General features: G+C 48.8%; 1 protein-coding gene across 1 annotated transcript; it reads right to left on the bottom strand.

Moving 5' to 3' along the window:
* Positions 1–376: 376 nt before the first annotated feature.
* On the bottom strand, positions 377–16,131 carry LOC123491170 (histone-lysine N-methyltransferase SETD1A-like). Its single transcript, XM_045221012.1, has 22 exons — positions 15,802–16,131; positions 15,613–15,711; positions 15,233–15,503; positions 14,903–15,027; positions 14,480–14,736; positions 13,344–14,298; positions 12,899–13,153; positions 12,592–12,753; positions 11,511–12,455; positions 8,661–8,834; positions 8,361–8,442; positions 8,089–8,246; positions 7,749–7,779; positions 7,424–7,619; positions 7,201–7,256; positions 5,770–7,100; positions 5,007–5,358; positions 4,368–4,549; positions 3,815–3,925; positions 3,313–3,432; positions 2,995–3,132; positions 377–2,734 (listed from the first exon to the last, which is right to left on the bottom strand). The coding sequence occupies exons 1-22, from the start codon at positions 15,937–15,939 to the stop codon at positions 2,561–2,563; spliced, it is 6,312 nt and encodes a 2,103-aa protein (XP_045076947.1). The 5' UTR covers positions 15,940–16,131; the 3' UTR covers positions 377–2,560.
* Positions 16,132–16,591: the final 460 nt, after the last annotated feature.

Below are 16,591 nucleotides of genomic sequence, written 5' to 3'. Positions count from 1 at the left end.
GTAGGGGTAAAAGTGACTAGGCAATCAGGATAGAGATTTACATTTCACTGACAGACACTCACACACAGCGAATGTTGTGTTTGCTTAATATTGCTTTAGGACTATGAAAATTGAGATCGTTGGTGACTAACTGTGCTGCTGGCAACAATTGAATTATGTTTTTTTTGCCGACGTTTACTGACATTCAACGGTTGTTGCGCTTTTGTATAAATTCCTCAGTTATTCTGCACTCAGGCACACTTGTACGAGAGTGCTCTGAAATCGCAGTAGATAGCCAGAGTGAATTTACCAACACACCCTTTAGACAACCCAGGGGCTAGTAGCGGAAAGTCCAGACACTCAACCAAGGCATTACAAAATAAAACTAAAACAAAGCTTTCACTTTTTAAAAAAAAATATTTTAATGCACCATTAATAAAAGGGTCCAACGCATTAATACAAGAGAAATATTGCAAATAATAAAATAAATCAAATTAAAAAGAAAAATAACTGAATGGAAGGTATGTACAGTTTTCCTCATGGGAAGTAGGAAAAGAACAACATATTTACAGATTGGAACCAGTGTGTTTCTACGAGAAACAAACACCTCTACAATATGTACATTTGTCTGAATTTTTTTCTCTCCATATTTTACTTAAAAGTTAGAGGGTTGGTTTGTACTGAAAAGCGCCAGTTGCAACAAGAAATATAGATGACTTTTCTGCTGTGGCTGGAACAGAACATGGAGGGGCCTTGTGACATTTAAAACATCGAAATCAAAGATTAAAAAAACTTGGGACAGCGACTGCTTGAGTTGAGAGAGCATGGATAACAATGAAAAATGGATAACAATTAAAAATGACCCCCCCCGGTTCTGATTCACCCACCAAACACAGATTGATCTGAAGGTTCATCTACATATTAGGCCAAGACACAGATACTCCACAGAGACGGTCTGGGGTACGCTAACCCATCATTTCCTATGAGAGAGGGGAATTTATTATAGTGAAGATCAACATGCCTAAATATATATTTCTTATTATTCATGTTAAAAATAGTCATAGGCCAATGCATTTAATAAATGCAAAAATAAAGGTATTGTCTAAAGTCGAGATCGACTTAACTAGAAACTAGATTTACCAGATCTGATCTACACAGATAAGTTTACCCTTTAAAACCATTCAGAACACACTCAATGACAAAGTCCAACATACACAGATCTCAACGCTTGAATAGGGGTCAATGGGGCAGAGTTATGTTTGTAAACAGATTTGTCTATAATGGTTTGCCAAATAATAGAGATTTCATAGAAACAGTTTTCCTGACAGTGTGCCTTGACCATGTCATACAAAATGCACAGACAACCTGACATTTGCAGGTTGTTCAAAAGCACAAATTGACAGTGAGAGCACATTCACACAACAGGATTAAAAACATACTCGCTCGTGTAAGAATACATTCTCTTAAACACACAGATACAGAGACACACACAGGTCAGGTCCCTTCTCTGCATCCTAACGTGAGAAGGGACAACATCACGAAGGGGCAAGGGGAACGTAAAAGGAACAAACAAAGCATTCCTAATTGCGCTAAACCTGCAGACAAACTCAGCAGCCATTTTAGGCTTTAAAGATAAACTGACTTGACGCCACACACTATTTGATCTACAAATGATTTGTCCTTTTGTAGCATGGTGAAAAACAAATATTTGTAAAAGTCTATGGTCTCTCATCCAAACACAAACTGGTGAGAGGGGAGAGTCACGCACCCAGGAGGAGGAGGGGGTGTACTAGAGGATAAATGGGACGGTGGTGGGAACACTGAAGTTCACTTCACTGTAAGACACTTACAGCTCACGCAACTAAATCAGAACAAGAATAGTAATAATAAGAATATGCAATACTATAAAATGACAAAGCTCAAACAATCTTCATTTTTGGAAATCTTGCATAACTGAAGTCCCAATGGATCAGAGTGTGTAACTAAAACTGCGCCGCGACGAGTGCCTTTAAAACCCTGAATATGTTTGTAAATCCTGTGCGTCTGTGTGTGGGCAGAGAGGGTTGGGGTTAGTGGGAGCTTCCGGACCACTGCCTATCTGTGAGGGGGCGGACACAAGACGCACAAAACCAGTGTTGATAGGTTAGGGAAAAAAACCTTCTACGCTTGACCGAACGGGAACAAGTGGTCCTAAGTTACTAAATCCTGCTACAGCGGAGACTAATGCTGAATTTCAGGGGTTTGGGGTACAGGAGAGGGGGCCCGAATATTAATCACACCCCTGGGAGGGAGGGTCTCACAACCCCTAAGATAATAAACCATAACCCCAGGTAAATTAAAGTGTGTGAACAGTGCAAACGTTGCGTGTGTCTCTCTGTTTCCTGGATATGGTACAGACAACTGTTTGACAGTCTGGAGGAGCAGGTGGGCTTTGGGGTCAGGAGGGGGGCTGTTGGTGGTGGGTGTGTTGGAACCATGGCTTTGTTCTTGGTTATAGTCAGGGGTTTGTGGAGGGGGGACAGGAGGGACTGAAACGGGGTACTGCCACCCCTCAGTGTGAGTGTGGTCATTGCTGTGGTCTCTAGTTGAGCGTCCCACGGCAGTTCTCTGTTCCACACAGACAGGGAATCTTATTTTCCTCTAGAGGGAACTTGTAGTCGTAGGTAATCTCTTCATTCATGCCAATGGCCTGCTTGGAGTAGATCACAATCTTCTTCTGGGATTCTATGGTGATCACCTTTGCGTAGCAGTTAGGCTGGGGAAGGAAGAGGAAGGAGACCAGTTATGGGAAATTCAGAGAAAACTAAATGACTTAAGAGAGGATCTTCCCAGTCAATGTTACTGTGAGCATTGTGTGTGTGTATCAGTCACTAAATATGTATGATGGAAATGTGTGTATCAGAGTCACTAAATATGTATGATGGAAATCTATGTATTTCTATTTAGTCGTCACGTTGCGTCACTCCATTGTTATAACCTGTATAGTTTTGCTTGTGTAGGTGTGGGCTGACTCACAGTGCAGCAGTGGTTGATGAAGCGTGCCAGGTTGCCTAACTTGGTGGCATCGATGATGGTGTCGTGGTCCACTCTGAACAGGTAGCTGCTCCCGATGCCCTGCTGGGCATAACGCTTCTCTCTGTTGTCAGCCACCATCTGGCAAAGAAACGGGCACAAACACAAACAATGATGCCAGCTGAACACCCAGGAAAGACCAACACTGATGTTTGTCATGTGTCTATTGCTAATGCTATGATACCACACTATGGATGAATGAAGTACAGACTACAATATGGCCCTACACACTACATATTCAAGCAGTACAATGACCAGTACCTGTCTGATGTTCTGGCCCACATACTCAATGACCATCTCGTCAGCAGCAATGGGTTCCATGGTGAACAGGCCCCATTCATGGATCCTACTGCGGCCAAATCTAAGCTTCTTCTTACGGAACTGAGGAAGGAAGGAAGTACGAGTTAGTGCCATAGTGGTGCAATAATCCTTTAGTTACTCTCTACACCAGGGTTTCCCAAACTGTCCTGCCCCCCCCGGCACTACACAACGGATTCAAATAACCAACTCATCATCAAGCTTTGTCTAGACAACTGGATTGAATGCAATATCAGCCTTTCCTCTAGATTTCACCATAGTCCTGGATCAAAGTCTCATTATCAACACACTGGCATGGGTTTAAAAGGTCAAGGTCTTCATTACACAGTAGAGACGTAAGTTCTCAACATGAAACCCATGGGAAATGACACGGTGGTTGTAGACCAGCGACAACACAGCAGTTACATAATGTCAGTGGTACACATAGTTCCAGGCTGCTGTGTACCTTGAGCTGGTTGAGTTTGAGCAGGTCAGAGTCCATGACTGCAGGGATGCCTATGGCACTGAGGAGGCGGCGCTGCTCCGACCGTCTCTCTGACAGCAGCCTGTTTGAGCCCTGAGGGGGAGGGCAGAAGGACGGTTACATGGGGTCAGTGACACACACACGGTGACACACACTATCACATGGCCTTGAGCTAAATACTACTGAGCCAGAGGCACTTTGACCTAAATGCCCAATAAAATAGTTAATCTGGGGTGGTTGAGCGAGTTCATTTTCATTGCCACGAGCAGACGCAGCAAAGCTGTTGAATACATCTGCATGACTTCCTATAGCATTGTGAAGCATATGCTAAAATAAGAAATACACTACTTGTTTTGATCAAAATAATGAATCACCAACTTCCCTGTATTCAATGACCAAAGGTTATTCATCTTATTGGAACAAAGGATCTGTGTTCAGAGGTTATGAAAGGCAACAACATGATACCATTGTATGAAAAGCCAGAGACCATATATAGTCTAAAAAGGAAAGAGATGGTAAAGTGAGGTGTGCGTACCGAGGCATCGTAGTCGGCAGCCTCCAGTAGGGCCTGCTCAGGCAGTTCCAGATCCAGGTAGACATCCTTCTCCTTCCTGCTGATGGCGTAGTAGCCCTCGCTCCTGGCACAGCCCGTCACGTGCTCCCGCAGCTGCCCGTCTGCACTCTTCTTCTTACGCCGCGGGTTGGGGATGTTGGTAAGTGCAGGCCACACATTAAGGCTAACAACAGTTACTGCTGAACACACACCAGTCCATCTAAACACACATTCATAACACACCAGTCCATCTAAATACACATTCATCATTACACACCATTTAATCTACTTCCACCACAGGAGGTTGGTGGCACCTTAATTGGGGAGGATGGGCTCGTGGTAATGGCTGGAGCGGAATGGTATCTAATATATCAAACACATGGTTTCCATGTGTTTGATACCATTCCATTTGCGCCGTTCCAGCCATTATTATGAGCCGTCCTCCCCTCAGAAGCCTCCACTGACTTCCACATACAGGAAGATTACTTTATAAACACAGCTCAACTGTTCATAAGAGGCCTCAACACATGGAAGATCCTAATACACAAACAGGGCTTCTAACCCTCGTTCCAAACCCCCTGCCCTGCCAGTCATCCCAGCAGTGCCAGTAGTAAAGGATATCAGTGTGGTGGACCCAGTGTGTGTCGTTGAGCCAGTCAGTGCTGTGGTCGTCCTGCAGCAGCTTCTCGTAGGTGGTCTTCAGCAGAGTCATGTCCTCCACGTCTAGACCAGAGTTCCAGATGTCGTACAGGATGGTCATCTGCTCAAACTCGCTGCGCTGGTCAAATGTGATGGGCTCCGGGGCTGGGATGGGCTTGGGCCAACGCTGCGACGACGTCAGCCCGGCCTCCTGGAGGAAGAGGCGCTCGCTCTTCCTCACATCGTCCCACTCTTCCTCGTCCTCGTCCTCCGTGTTAGACAGCTCACCCGGCTCCAGCTGCTCCACGTCCACATCCTCCTCCAGGTCCACCTCCTGACAGGAACCAGGGAGAGAGGGGAGAAGGGGACAGGAAGGGGAGAGAGTGGGAGAGGGACAGGAACAAGGATAGAGTGGGAGAGGGGGAGATGTCAACACAGGAACTAAGATTATCCAGTAACAGGCACATACAGGCCCTAGGATGGGACTTTCTGGATTAGATGGTAATTTACTAGTAACATTTGTTTTTTACATGACAATTTGACCATTTAACTGTCAAGCTGTGAAACTTTGTGCAATTGAGGAAAGACAAAGTTGCTTTGCATGTCATTTTAAGATGACAAAGTTACAGTAAATGTAAGCTGTGGTTGAGCAATAACCAATTTTTACGTGCTTGACGCGCCATACTCAACACTTCTTAGTTGTGACACTTGACACATGCACAAACCCACAAAACATTTCACACACCTCTAGTTTCCTCTTCTTCTGTTTCTTGGTCTGATGTTCCTTCTGTTTTTTCGTTTGCTGCAACTCCAGATTTTCCTTGTCTTTCCTCCTCCTCTTCTTGTTCTTCCCTTTGCCCATCTCCTCCAATTCACGCCCCCTCGCTACCATTCCCTTCCTCTTGGCTGATGGGGTGAGAGGTGCCAGCACAGCGTCCTTGGCCGTGTTGCCAGCCTCACACAGCAGCCCCATGCCAGACAGATACTCAGCCTGGTGTCTGTCCCTAGAGGGCAGGGGTTCCCCTATGACCTCCTCAGGTGCCTCCAGCACCCCAGAGATGGCGTGATGGTTGAGGTCTGCAGGGAGGAGCACCCCTGGCTCCTGTTTGGAGACATTCCTCTTTTGGGCGGGGATGAGGTGGAAGGGGGCTTTGGAATAGTTGTGCTCCTGCAGGGCAGACAGGCCCTGTGGGTCCATAACCAGGGGTAGGGCTTTTGGAGAGAGGAGCATCTCCTCCTCCATCTTCTGCTCCTCTGCCTCGTCTGATGTCTCCGTCTCCTCCGAGTCTCCAGCGTCTGGGTCCAGCTTCAGGGCCACATCAGCCAGGACAGACAGGTCAGCCGTGGGGGCCGAGCCCAGCTGTATCAGGCTGGATGCTCCCAGCTGCTCCCTGAGTCTCAGCCTCTGCAGTCTCTCCTCCTCCTCATCCTCCTCTCTGAGGGTGTGGTAGGAGGGGGGAGGGGTGGGGGTCGACAGGCTGACAGTCCTGGGGCGTCCCCTGCCCCGGCCCTTTGTGACGGGGGGCGGGGCCTCCTCGAAGGCCATCTTGACCATGGAGGCGTGGTCCAGGGGGAGGTTCTGCACGGTGCGACACACCCACACTGGAGCGGGGGCGGGGGATTTGGGAGAGGCCCCCCGTTTGTTGGGGGACTTGGTGGGGGTGATTGGGGGGGACACCAGAGGGACAGGGCTCTTTTTGGAGTCTTCGGGGCATACAGGCGAGGGAACAGTGAGAACAGGGGAGGGAGAGAGGGCGTGGCCTTCGCCTGGTTTGGAGGCAAAGGGGAGGAGTGAGAGAGTCTTGGAGGAGGTGGTTCCAGGTGTGGAGACGATGAGGATGGAGTCTGGAAGGTGAGATTTGATGGGGGAGAAGGGAGGAGAGGCAGTGGAGGGAGGTGGGGACAAGGGGACCGTTGGCAGGTGGGGTTTGTAGTCGCTCTCCCTGGTAGAGAACGAGACGGTCTTCCGTCGCTTCTTGAGAGGAGGAACAATGACAATGGAGGAGGAGGGGCGGGGGGCTGGAGGACGAGCGTTTGAGCTGGGTGTTGATGAATCCTTCTTGCTGGCAGCAATTTCTGAGAGATGGGCACATATTTAAATTATAAATCAGGTGAAAAACAACATTGGCATTTGCCAATGAACATCCATAACAGAGAAACTAAATGTGTGACTAACCTGCTTTGATCTCCGTGCTGAGCGGTGCCTTTGGAACAGCAGCTGCAGACTTTTCTCTAGAGATCACAACAAGTGGAATGGTCAGTATCAACCCACAGACACATTTGAGCAACAAAGTTGCAATAAAGATACTTCCATAGGAAATATATATCAAGCATTTTGGATACTTATATACAGGTATATGCAAGTATATTCAGAAACAAGAACACTGTTCAAAACGTACCGGTCATCCTCCTTCTCTGTGTCCAGAACTGTGCTGTCCATCGTAGACTCATCCATGGTGTCCAGTCCACTCCCGGCCTGCTCTCCTTCCTCCTCATCCTCGTCTTCAGAGGAAGAGGAGGATGATGTTGAGGAGGAAGAACTCTCTGTGGATGAGGAGAGGCTCTCATCATCGCTGTCAGCACTCAAGGCCTCATCTGAAGACAAAGAAATTAGAGATGAAGTGAGAGATGATAAGATGGCATGATGGAAAAGGTAGAGAAGAAAGCCTGTGGGGGGCAGCACATTGGCCTCAATAAGGACAACATTAAGAAAGCTAGATTTACCTTCAGACTCCTTGTCACTTTCCTCATCCTCCTACAGAGAGGAACAAAAGAACACAGTTCGTGATAATAAACAAGTGTCTCAGGTTCAACCCAAGTCAATGTAGCCAAAATACAGCAGAGTATGGAGAGGCACACAGTGAAATGCTGCCATCTAGCCAGCACTATGGGGAAATACAACAACACCGCCAGTATGTATGGCTTGCGGAAATCATCAACTGATTAGAAGAATCATGCATTATTGTTTCTGTAGCCATATATTCCATTTTTGAGATAAGGTCAACTTTATTATGTGGAGAAACATTTTCATGCTAAATTATCCTTTGCACATGCAGACACACACCTTATCTGAAGAAGAACCATCAGAAGTCTCCTCTCCTTCGCTGTCCAGGTCCCAAGGTTTCCGACTTCTGGTCTTCTTCCTCCGCCTGCTGTCCCTCTCAGCCCTGTGGCCCTCCCCATCTGCCATTCCTACCTCTAGACCCTTCTCATGGTACGAGTCTGGGGGGGAGGAGGAGGAGAGAGATGGTGAGCCAACATAGGAAACACAAAGATGGTGGGTGACATCTCCCCAAAGGGATTCCCAAAGGAGGGGGTCATGGATCAGAAGCTCACCTTCGTCATCATCCTCTGGCGGTGTCTTGGGTCTCTTCATCTCTCCTACCTCTGCTAGCTCCTGAGGTTCTTTCCTCTTCACCTGGACACAATACACACACAGTTAATATCATGGTAAATTATGGTGGAAAAAATCCCTAAGTGAATGGAGTAATGTCTATTCATGAACATGTATTAGTGTAATTTCTATACATGTACAGTACTAATCCATCTCTATTTCCTATGCACAGTACACAAATGAATGTACATGAGTAACTGACAATTCCCGAGTTCAACTGCTGCCTCTGTGTACTTATTTACCTTGAATGAGGGTAGTCGTAGCGCCCCTCTCAGTGAGAAGCCTTCCATTCCTCCACTCTTGGCCCAGTCCACCAGAGACATGAGGGGCTCCCGGGGCTTGCTGCTGACCTTGTTCTCCTCCTTCTTCTCCTCGTCCCTCACTGCAGCCACACCCCGAACCATGGTCTGGAACGGCTGGGGAGGGAGGACAGATGTGGATTTAGAAAAGCCAACGGGCATCATGGCAAATCAAATCATGGATTTTTTTAAAACAATAAACAGGAAAACCATGTACGACTTGAAAAACTTGAATGAAAAATGGAAATCAGAAACCCATTTAAATTGACCAGATGGGTATACTACGATGCAAGCTAGATCTACTCAGGGTTTTCTAAAGCTAGCCAGCTTCACATTCTAGCTCAGACTTCATCCGTACTACGACAGTGGATATTGCTTGTCCGCCTGCCGCCAACTCTAGCAGGCTTGTAACTGTGCGTGCATGTCGCACGTGGCTAATCGAACGCCAAACTCTTCGAGATAATGCTGAAACATGAATCCATGGGCGAGTAAGTGCCACATTTTAATTTGTCCCAAAATCAAATTGCAAGAAAAGTTATCTTGCAAATTCAGCAGGCTATGGTGTTAATGCTGTCTTTGGTGTCCTTTGATGTGCTTATCATTGCACAAGCACCTTTTTACCCACTCTTATAGATACACAAGTTTTACTGTGCGTCAAGTTTCAAATGCATTCTGTCATTACTAAATGGGCGGCAGGTAGCTTAGTGGTTAAGAGCATTGTGCCAGTAACCGAAAGGTCTCTGGTTCTAATCCCCGAGCCGACTAGGTGAAAAATCTGTCGATGTGCCCTTGAGCAAGGCACTTAACCCTAATTGCTCCTGTAAGTCGCTCTGGATAAGAGTGTCTGCTAAATGACTAAAATGTAAATGTATTTTAGCATTTACAGTGAGGGAAAAAAGTATTTGATCCCCTGCTGATTTTGTACGTTTGCCCACTGACAAAGAAATGATCAGTCTATAATTTGAATGGTAGGTTTATTTGAACAGTGAGAGACAGAATAACAACAACAAAAATCCAGAAAAATGCATGTAAAAAATGTTATAAATTGATTTGCATTTTAATGAGGGAAATAAGTATTTGACCCCCTCTCAATCAGAAAGATTTCTGGCTCCCAGGTGTCTTTTATATAGGTAACGAGCTGAGATTAGGAGCACACTCTTAAAGGGAGTGCTCCTAATCTCAGTTTGTTACCTGTATAAAAGACACCTGTCCACAGAAGCAATCAATCAGATTCTAAACTCTCCACCATGGCCAAGACCAAAGAGCTCTCCAAGGATGTCAGGGACAAGATTGTAGACCTACACAAGGCTGGAATGGGCTACAAGACCATCATCAAGCAGCTTGGTGAGAAGGTGACAACAGTTGGTGCGATTATTCGCAAATGGAAGAAACACAAAAGACCTGTCAATCTCCCTCGGCCTGGGGCTCCATGCAAGATCTCACCTCGTGGAGTTGCAATGATCATGAGAACGGTGAGGAATCAGCCCAGAACTACACGGGAGGATCTTGTCAATGATCTCAAGGCAGCTGGGACCATAGCCACCAAGAAAACAATTGGTAACACACTACGCCGTGAAGGACTGAAATCCTGCAGCGCCCGCAAGGTCCCCCTGCTCAAGAAAGCACATACACAGGGCCGTCTGAAGTTTGCCAATGAACATCTGAATGATTCAGAGGAGAACTGGGTGAAAGTGTTGTGGTCAGATGAGACCAAAATGGAGCTCTTTGGCATCAACTCAACTCGCCGTGTTTGGGGGAGGAGGAATGCTGCATATGACCCCAAGAACACCATCCCCACCGTCAAACATGGAGGTGGAAACATTATGCTTTGGGGGTGTTTTTCTGCTAAGGGGACAGGACAACTTCACCGCATCAAAGGGACGATGGACGGCGCCATGTACCATCAAATCTTGGGTGAGAACCTCCTTCCCTCAGCCAGGGCATTGAAAATGGGTCGTGGATGGGTATTCCAGCATGACAATGACCCAAAACACACGGCCAAGGCAACAAAGGAGTGGCTCAAGAAGAAGCACATTAAGGTCCTGGAGTGGCCTAGCCAGTCTCCAGACCTTAATCCCATAGAAAATCTGTGGAGAGAGCTGAAGGTTCGAGTTGCCAAACGTCAGGCTCGAAACCTTAATGACTTGGAGAAGATCTGCAAAGAGGAATGGGACAAAATCCCTCCTGAGATGTGTGCAAACCTGGTGGCCAACTACAAGAAACATCTGACCTCTGATTGCCAACAAGGGTTTTGCCACCAAGTAATAAGTCATGTTTTGCAGAGGGGTCAAAAACTTATTTCCCTCATTAAAATGCAAATCAATTTATAACATTTTTGACATGCGTTTTTCTGGATTTTTTTGTTGTTATTCTGTCTCTCACTGTTCAAATAAACCTACCATTAAAATTATAGACTGATCATGTCTTTGTCAGTGGGCAAACGTACAAAATCAGCAGGGGATCAAATACTTTTTTCCCTCACTGCATGTTTAGCATACACCCCCTTCATTGATTAATATAATGAAGGGGGTGATGATGCAATCTTTATGAGAGGGAGGGAATGTGATTTATTTGGTCCTCAACTCACGGTAGACACTTCATTCAGGATAAATGGAGTTAGCCCTGAGTTAGCCTGCAGGTTAGTTCTGAAGGATTCGTTGCCATAGAAATTTACCTGGCTAAAGGGTGAGTCACTTTCATGGTACCAGTTATCCCGAGTTGACCAAAGTTAACTCACTAACTCCTCAAACCAGGTACGTAGTTTAGGGTTCTGTCTATGTTCCACTCTCTTACCTTGGCTTTGGTCTCCTTGCGCTCCCACCACTCGTCAAAGGTTCCGAAGGCAATGTTCTCCACCATCTTGCGGTTGAGGTCCCTCTGCATGATGCTCTTCATCTCCTGGATGAGGGTGGCCAGCACCAGCTGCACTGTGGCCTCGTGGGGGTTCTCTGTTAGCAGGGGCATTTGGGGGTCCCCCTCCGCCCCGTACTGGGCCTCTCCCTCCACAGGAGGAATAGTCCCATAGGGCGGCGGGGTGTGGTACGCGTAGTGTTCGGGTAAGACATGCGGGGGCCAGCCGGTGTGTGGAGGGGGGATGGCGTGGTGGTGGGGCATCTGAGAGGGGCCAGGGTAGGCGTAGGGCATGTGGGGGGGCATGTAGTGGTGGTCCTGGTCGTAGCCACCCCCCTCTTGGTCCATGTAAGGGTGGTGGGGGTGTGGGGGAGGAGGCATGGAGTGGTAGTAGTCTGAAGGGGGGGCGTCGCCGGGGGCAGCGGCGCCATTAGAAGAGGACATCCTCAGCTGGTGCAGCCGACTCAGCATCTGGGTCTGCATCTGAAAGGACATGGGGGCTCCGCCACTGTACTGGTTCATCAGCTCCATACTGCTGGCATAGTCATACATGTGTGGGGGCATGGGAGGAGGGTACTCAGGGTGCAGCTCCATGTGGGCCAGCGGTGGGGGGATGCAGGGGGGTGGAGGGGGCTGCAGGGAAAAGCCCGGGGGAGGGAGGTGAGTGGGGTAAGATGGGATGGGTGGAGCAGGCATGGACGTGCCAAAGTGCTGTGTGGGGTCAGAGGGGGAGGCAGAGGGGTCTGTCTGGGAGGGCAGGGGGGCCTGGGATGAAGACGGGGAAGAGATGGAGGAAGGAGTGGCGTGGTGTGTGGTCACTGCTGTAATGGTGTGTTCCTCATCCTCGTCTGAGATCTCCATGTCCTCCCCAGAAGAATGAGGGGATGACTGCATGAAGGAAAGAGAGAATTCACGATTTTCCCACACTTTTGCATCAACTGACAATCCCTGCTAACAATACACCAACGTTTCAATACAATCTGATTCCTACAATATTTCCATTAACAGAGTAAGATGGTCTTACCTGACTCTGTCCGTTGTAGGGGGGTGTGTGTGCCCCTTGTCTGGTCCTTGGATCAATAGGCTCAGGTTGGGATGTCTCCTCCTGCAGAGGTCCTGTTCCATGGAGACTAGTATGGTCATCTGTAGTGGGGATGCGGGGAGAGAAGGTGGAGGAGGGGGGTAGCTGGTGCAACTACAGTGGGACTCTTCCTCCCCTCTCCCCCTGTTCTCTGCTTCCTCCCTCTGCGGCCGTCTCTATCTCTCTCTCCTTTCCTCCTCTGCTGGCCTCCACCATCTCCTCCTTGTCTCCTCCGCCTGTCTTTCTCCACATCCTGCTCCCTCTGCTTATTGCTCCTGCCCTCCCCTGCTGCTGCTCCTCCCTCCCCTGCTGCTGCCACTGCTGCCTTCTCTCTCTGCCTTTCTTCCTTCCTGTCCTCCTCATCATCTTCATCGGAGGCCAGGAAGGAGAACTTCGCTTTCTGCTCCTTCAAGAGCATCTCAATACGAGAGTCTAAGCTGCTGCTGTGGTAGACAAATGGCAGGCTCTCATTGGTGGAATCTGGCTCCGGGGAGGAGGAGTCTCGCTGGGGGGGTGGGGAGAGGGAGGTGGAGGAGGAGGGGAGATGGTGAGGGAGGGAGGTGGAGGAGGGTGAAGTGGAAGAGGAAGCAATTGAGGAGTGGGGTGGAGAGGAGGGAGGGGTGGAGGGATGCTGAGGAGGGGGGGGGTGGGGTGGTGGGCCGGCGTTTGGGCTTGGTCCATGTCTCCTCTCTGACTGGGCTCTCCTGGCCAAAGTCAAGGGCGCTGAGCGTCTCGGCTACAGCCGCCGCTATCACAGAGGCAGGGGGGAGGGGAGGAGGTGGAGGGGGCGGCAGAGGGGTGTGGTGGGATCGGGGGTCCTTGTTGTCAGACCCAGACCCCCTTTCCCCAGAACCAGCACCACTAGGCTGGGCACGGTACACTGAGGAGGGCTCCAGGCGGGAGGAGACAGAGGGGTCGTGGGAAGGGGGTTGGTCTTTGGAGGAGGAGGAGTAGGAGGGGTAGGCGGACGGAGGCGGGGACAGGCTGTTGGAGGAGGAGCGGTGGGAGTTGGCGTTGAATCTGGGGTCGGAGCTGTTTGAGTAGTCGCTGTCTCTGTCCCTCTCCCTGCTGTCTCGGTCGTGGCTGCTCCGTCGTCGGCTGCTGCTACTACTACTACTGCTGCTGTGATTGTGTGAATGGTGGTTACGGTGTCTGCCGTGTTCTCTGGAGCCCAGGCTGTCCCGTCTGTAGCCCCTCTCCCTCTCAGAGTGATGTGAGTGGTGGGAATACTTGGCCTCCTGGTAAGATGACCTTCTAGAGCCGATCCCACCGGCACCGTACCGCCCTCCTGAGTCCCTGTCCCGCTCTCTGTCCCTGTCCCGGTCTGCCAGAGGGGGCTGCTCGTACTGGGGTGCAGGAGGTGGGGGAGGCATCGCAGGGTGGTGTGCCATGTGCTGTCCAGCCCCTCCAGCGTTAGGGTATGTGGGGTAGAGCGGGGGCTCGTTAGGACGGAACGGGCCGGTAGGGGGGTACGTGGGGCGACACCTTTGGTAGGGGTCTTGTGGAGGTGCATGGGGGTCCTCCGGGTAGCGGGGAGCTTTATATGCCCCAACTGAGGAGGAGACAGCAGAGGAGGAGCAGGAGGAGGAGGGAAGCATGTCCTGGGAAGTGTAGCCACTGGTCAATGGGCCAGCACTGTATCCAACTTGTCTAAGAAACAAAAGGAGAAAGAGGGTTAATATATATATATATAAAACACAAGTTACCACATTGATTATTACTATCCTAATACATTTTTATATCCTAATACTTTTTTGGAATGACAAACAAACCTTTGGATAAACGATCAACTCTGAGCTATTATGAAGGGTGTTAGTACCCCAATACTGACCTGGCAACAGCGTAGCCCGAGTCCTGTGAGACAGAGCGAGGGGTGTAGGGCGTTCCTCCTCCCTGCGAGGAAGCGGAGGAGCCTGGGGTGTAGGGCCCGCCCATGGAGGAGGGTGTCGTGTCTAGACGCTGCTCACTGAAGCCCGTGTCCACAGAGCAGGGGGTGGTGCTCCCAGGAGTGAGAGCCGGCACCCCTGCAGCCAAGCCCACAGCCAGGCCAGCTATCTCAGAGGACAGTCTCCGCCTGATATCTGACGACTGCACAGAGAGAGAGGAACAGGAAGATGGGAGAATTAGATAGAGAAAGTCAAAGACATCACACAGTAGAAAATTATGAAAGAGTCTCAAGCATGATGGACCATAAAGGTAAATCCTCCATGAAAATGTCAGTAGGATGGTTGTGATGAGCCCTTGGTGAGTGTACCGTGTCTGGTTGTGTTGGAGCTGGGGGCTGGAACCGCTCTGTCAGGGCCTTGCCTCCTGTGGGCACAGTCTGGGGTGTGTAGGATCCACTCACTATCAGGTCATAATACTTCTGCCTCTGCTGGCCTGCAGATACACACAAACACAAACATACCCATAAGACAAGGATGTTGCTAATATCTTTGCAAAATACTAATGTGACAATAACCATGTCTCCATAAAACATCTCTATTCTTCAATAATACTTGCAATAGAAGTTATTTGTATAAAAAATATATTTTTTATATAAAATCAAACCCCACAGACATAAAGCCATGAAGCCATGTCATACCTTTGATGTCCAGCTGAGCGTGAATGATGTTGCCCATGACGGAGGTGTTGTGCAGGTGTTTGACCGTGTCCTTGGCCCCCCTGGTGCTGGTGAAGAGCACGCGGGCCAGGCCCAGGTGCTTACGTGTCTTGGGGTGAAACAATATCTCCATCTCCTCCACCTCTCCAAACTTTGCGCACATCTCGGCCAGGAAGGGTTCCTTGATGTTGTCATTGAGGCGAGCGAAGGTCACCTCCTTGAGGGGAATGGGGCCCACGTAGAACTCATCCAGCTTTGGGAACAAGAGAAGGAAATTAGAGATGACATGCTACAGAGCGGCTTTTAGAGAGTGAGGCTGGTGTGAGTGTATGATGAGTCAGCAAGTTAGTTAGGGTTCTAACCTTGAACTTGGGCACTGGCAGGGCCATCTCTGTGTGCCTGGACCAGATCCTACGAGGTCGAGGGTCCCGCAAATCTCCCACTGGGGGGAACCCCGAGTCCTGGAGAAATGACAAGTCAAAGTCACAATACAGGACATGTACAACAACCCTACTCCGACATAACAAAAGTAATGTAAAAACAATACCAACCGGCACACTGAAATGCACCCCATCATATCGATATATTTTGTTGTTAACCCTCCGGATGGCTGGGTCTTGGACGAGCTTATAGCTCTTCCATTGCAAACTGAGAGCTCGTTGTGTATCCGGCTCACTGTCTGGATCCATGCTATAACTGGAAGAGTGAAGTGGGAGATGTAACTGAATTAAGTGTTGTCAGTAACGTTACCATCATTTTTCCCCGTCATAACAGGCACAAGTATACATGATGCTAGCTACATACTCGTATGTGATTAAAAAACATAACCATGTTTTAGCAAACCTTTGATAAAACAGATCACATCAACGTAGCATCAAACGTCAGTTCTTGTCATGCTAACCTACCTCTGGCATACTGTAAACTCGCTCCAGCCTGGTGCTGCTGTCAAAACAATGACAACGTCACACGCTAGCTAGTTGTGTTTAGATAGCATTCCACTATTTTCAATCCGCTAGTTATGATTTAGATAACTACGGTAACTTATTGTAACGTTAGTTAGGTAGATACTTCGTATCACCTTGACTAACTAGCTATATCTAAACTAGGTTAGCATGTGTAACTAGCGTTAGCTGCTACCGTCCTCAGTTCGATTTAACAAGTTAGCTAGCTATTCAAACCCCAACTCGCCGGGCGGCTAGTTAGTTAAGTTTCGTAAATATGACAATGGTTATTCAAAACATTCTTTCTGTACATCGATCGACCTAAGTTAGCTTACTAAACGTCCTTCACTCGCCTAACCGAACCCGCCTCAAACCGATTGCCCGCTTCATCCGAAACTAC

Source organism: Coregonus clupeaformis, chromosome 7, assembly GCF_020615455.1.
Source record: "Coregonus clupeaformis isolate EN_2021a chromosome 7, ASM2061545v1, whole genome shotgun sequence".
NCBI classification, from domain to species: domain Eukaryota; kingdom Metazoa; phylum Chordata; class Actinopteri; order Salmoniformes; family Salmonidae; genus Coregonus; species Coregonus clupeaformis.
This window is presented reverse-complemented; position numbering and strand designations above follow the sequence as displayed.

Coding starts and splice junctions, on each gene's coding strand:
- LOC123491170 (XM_045221012.1), bottom strand. CDS start 15,939: ATGGATCCAGACAGTGAGCCGGATACACAACGAGCTCTCAGTTTGCAA. Junction 8,443..8,660: donor TACGACTACCCTCATTCAAG/GTAAATAAGTAC, acceptor TATTGTGTCCAG/GTGAAGAGGAAAGAACCTCA. Junction 3,926..4,367: donor CTGCCGACTACGATGCCTCG/GTACGCACACCT, acceptor CCTCCCCCTCAG/GGCTCAAACAGGCTGCTGTC.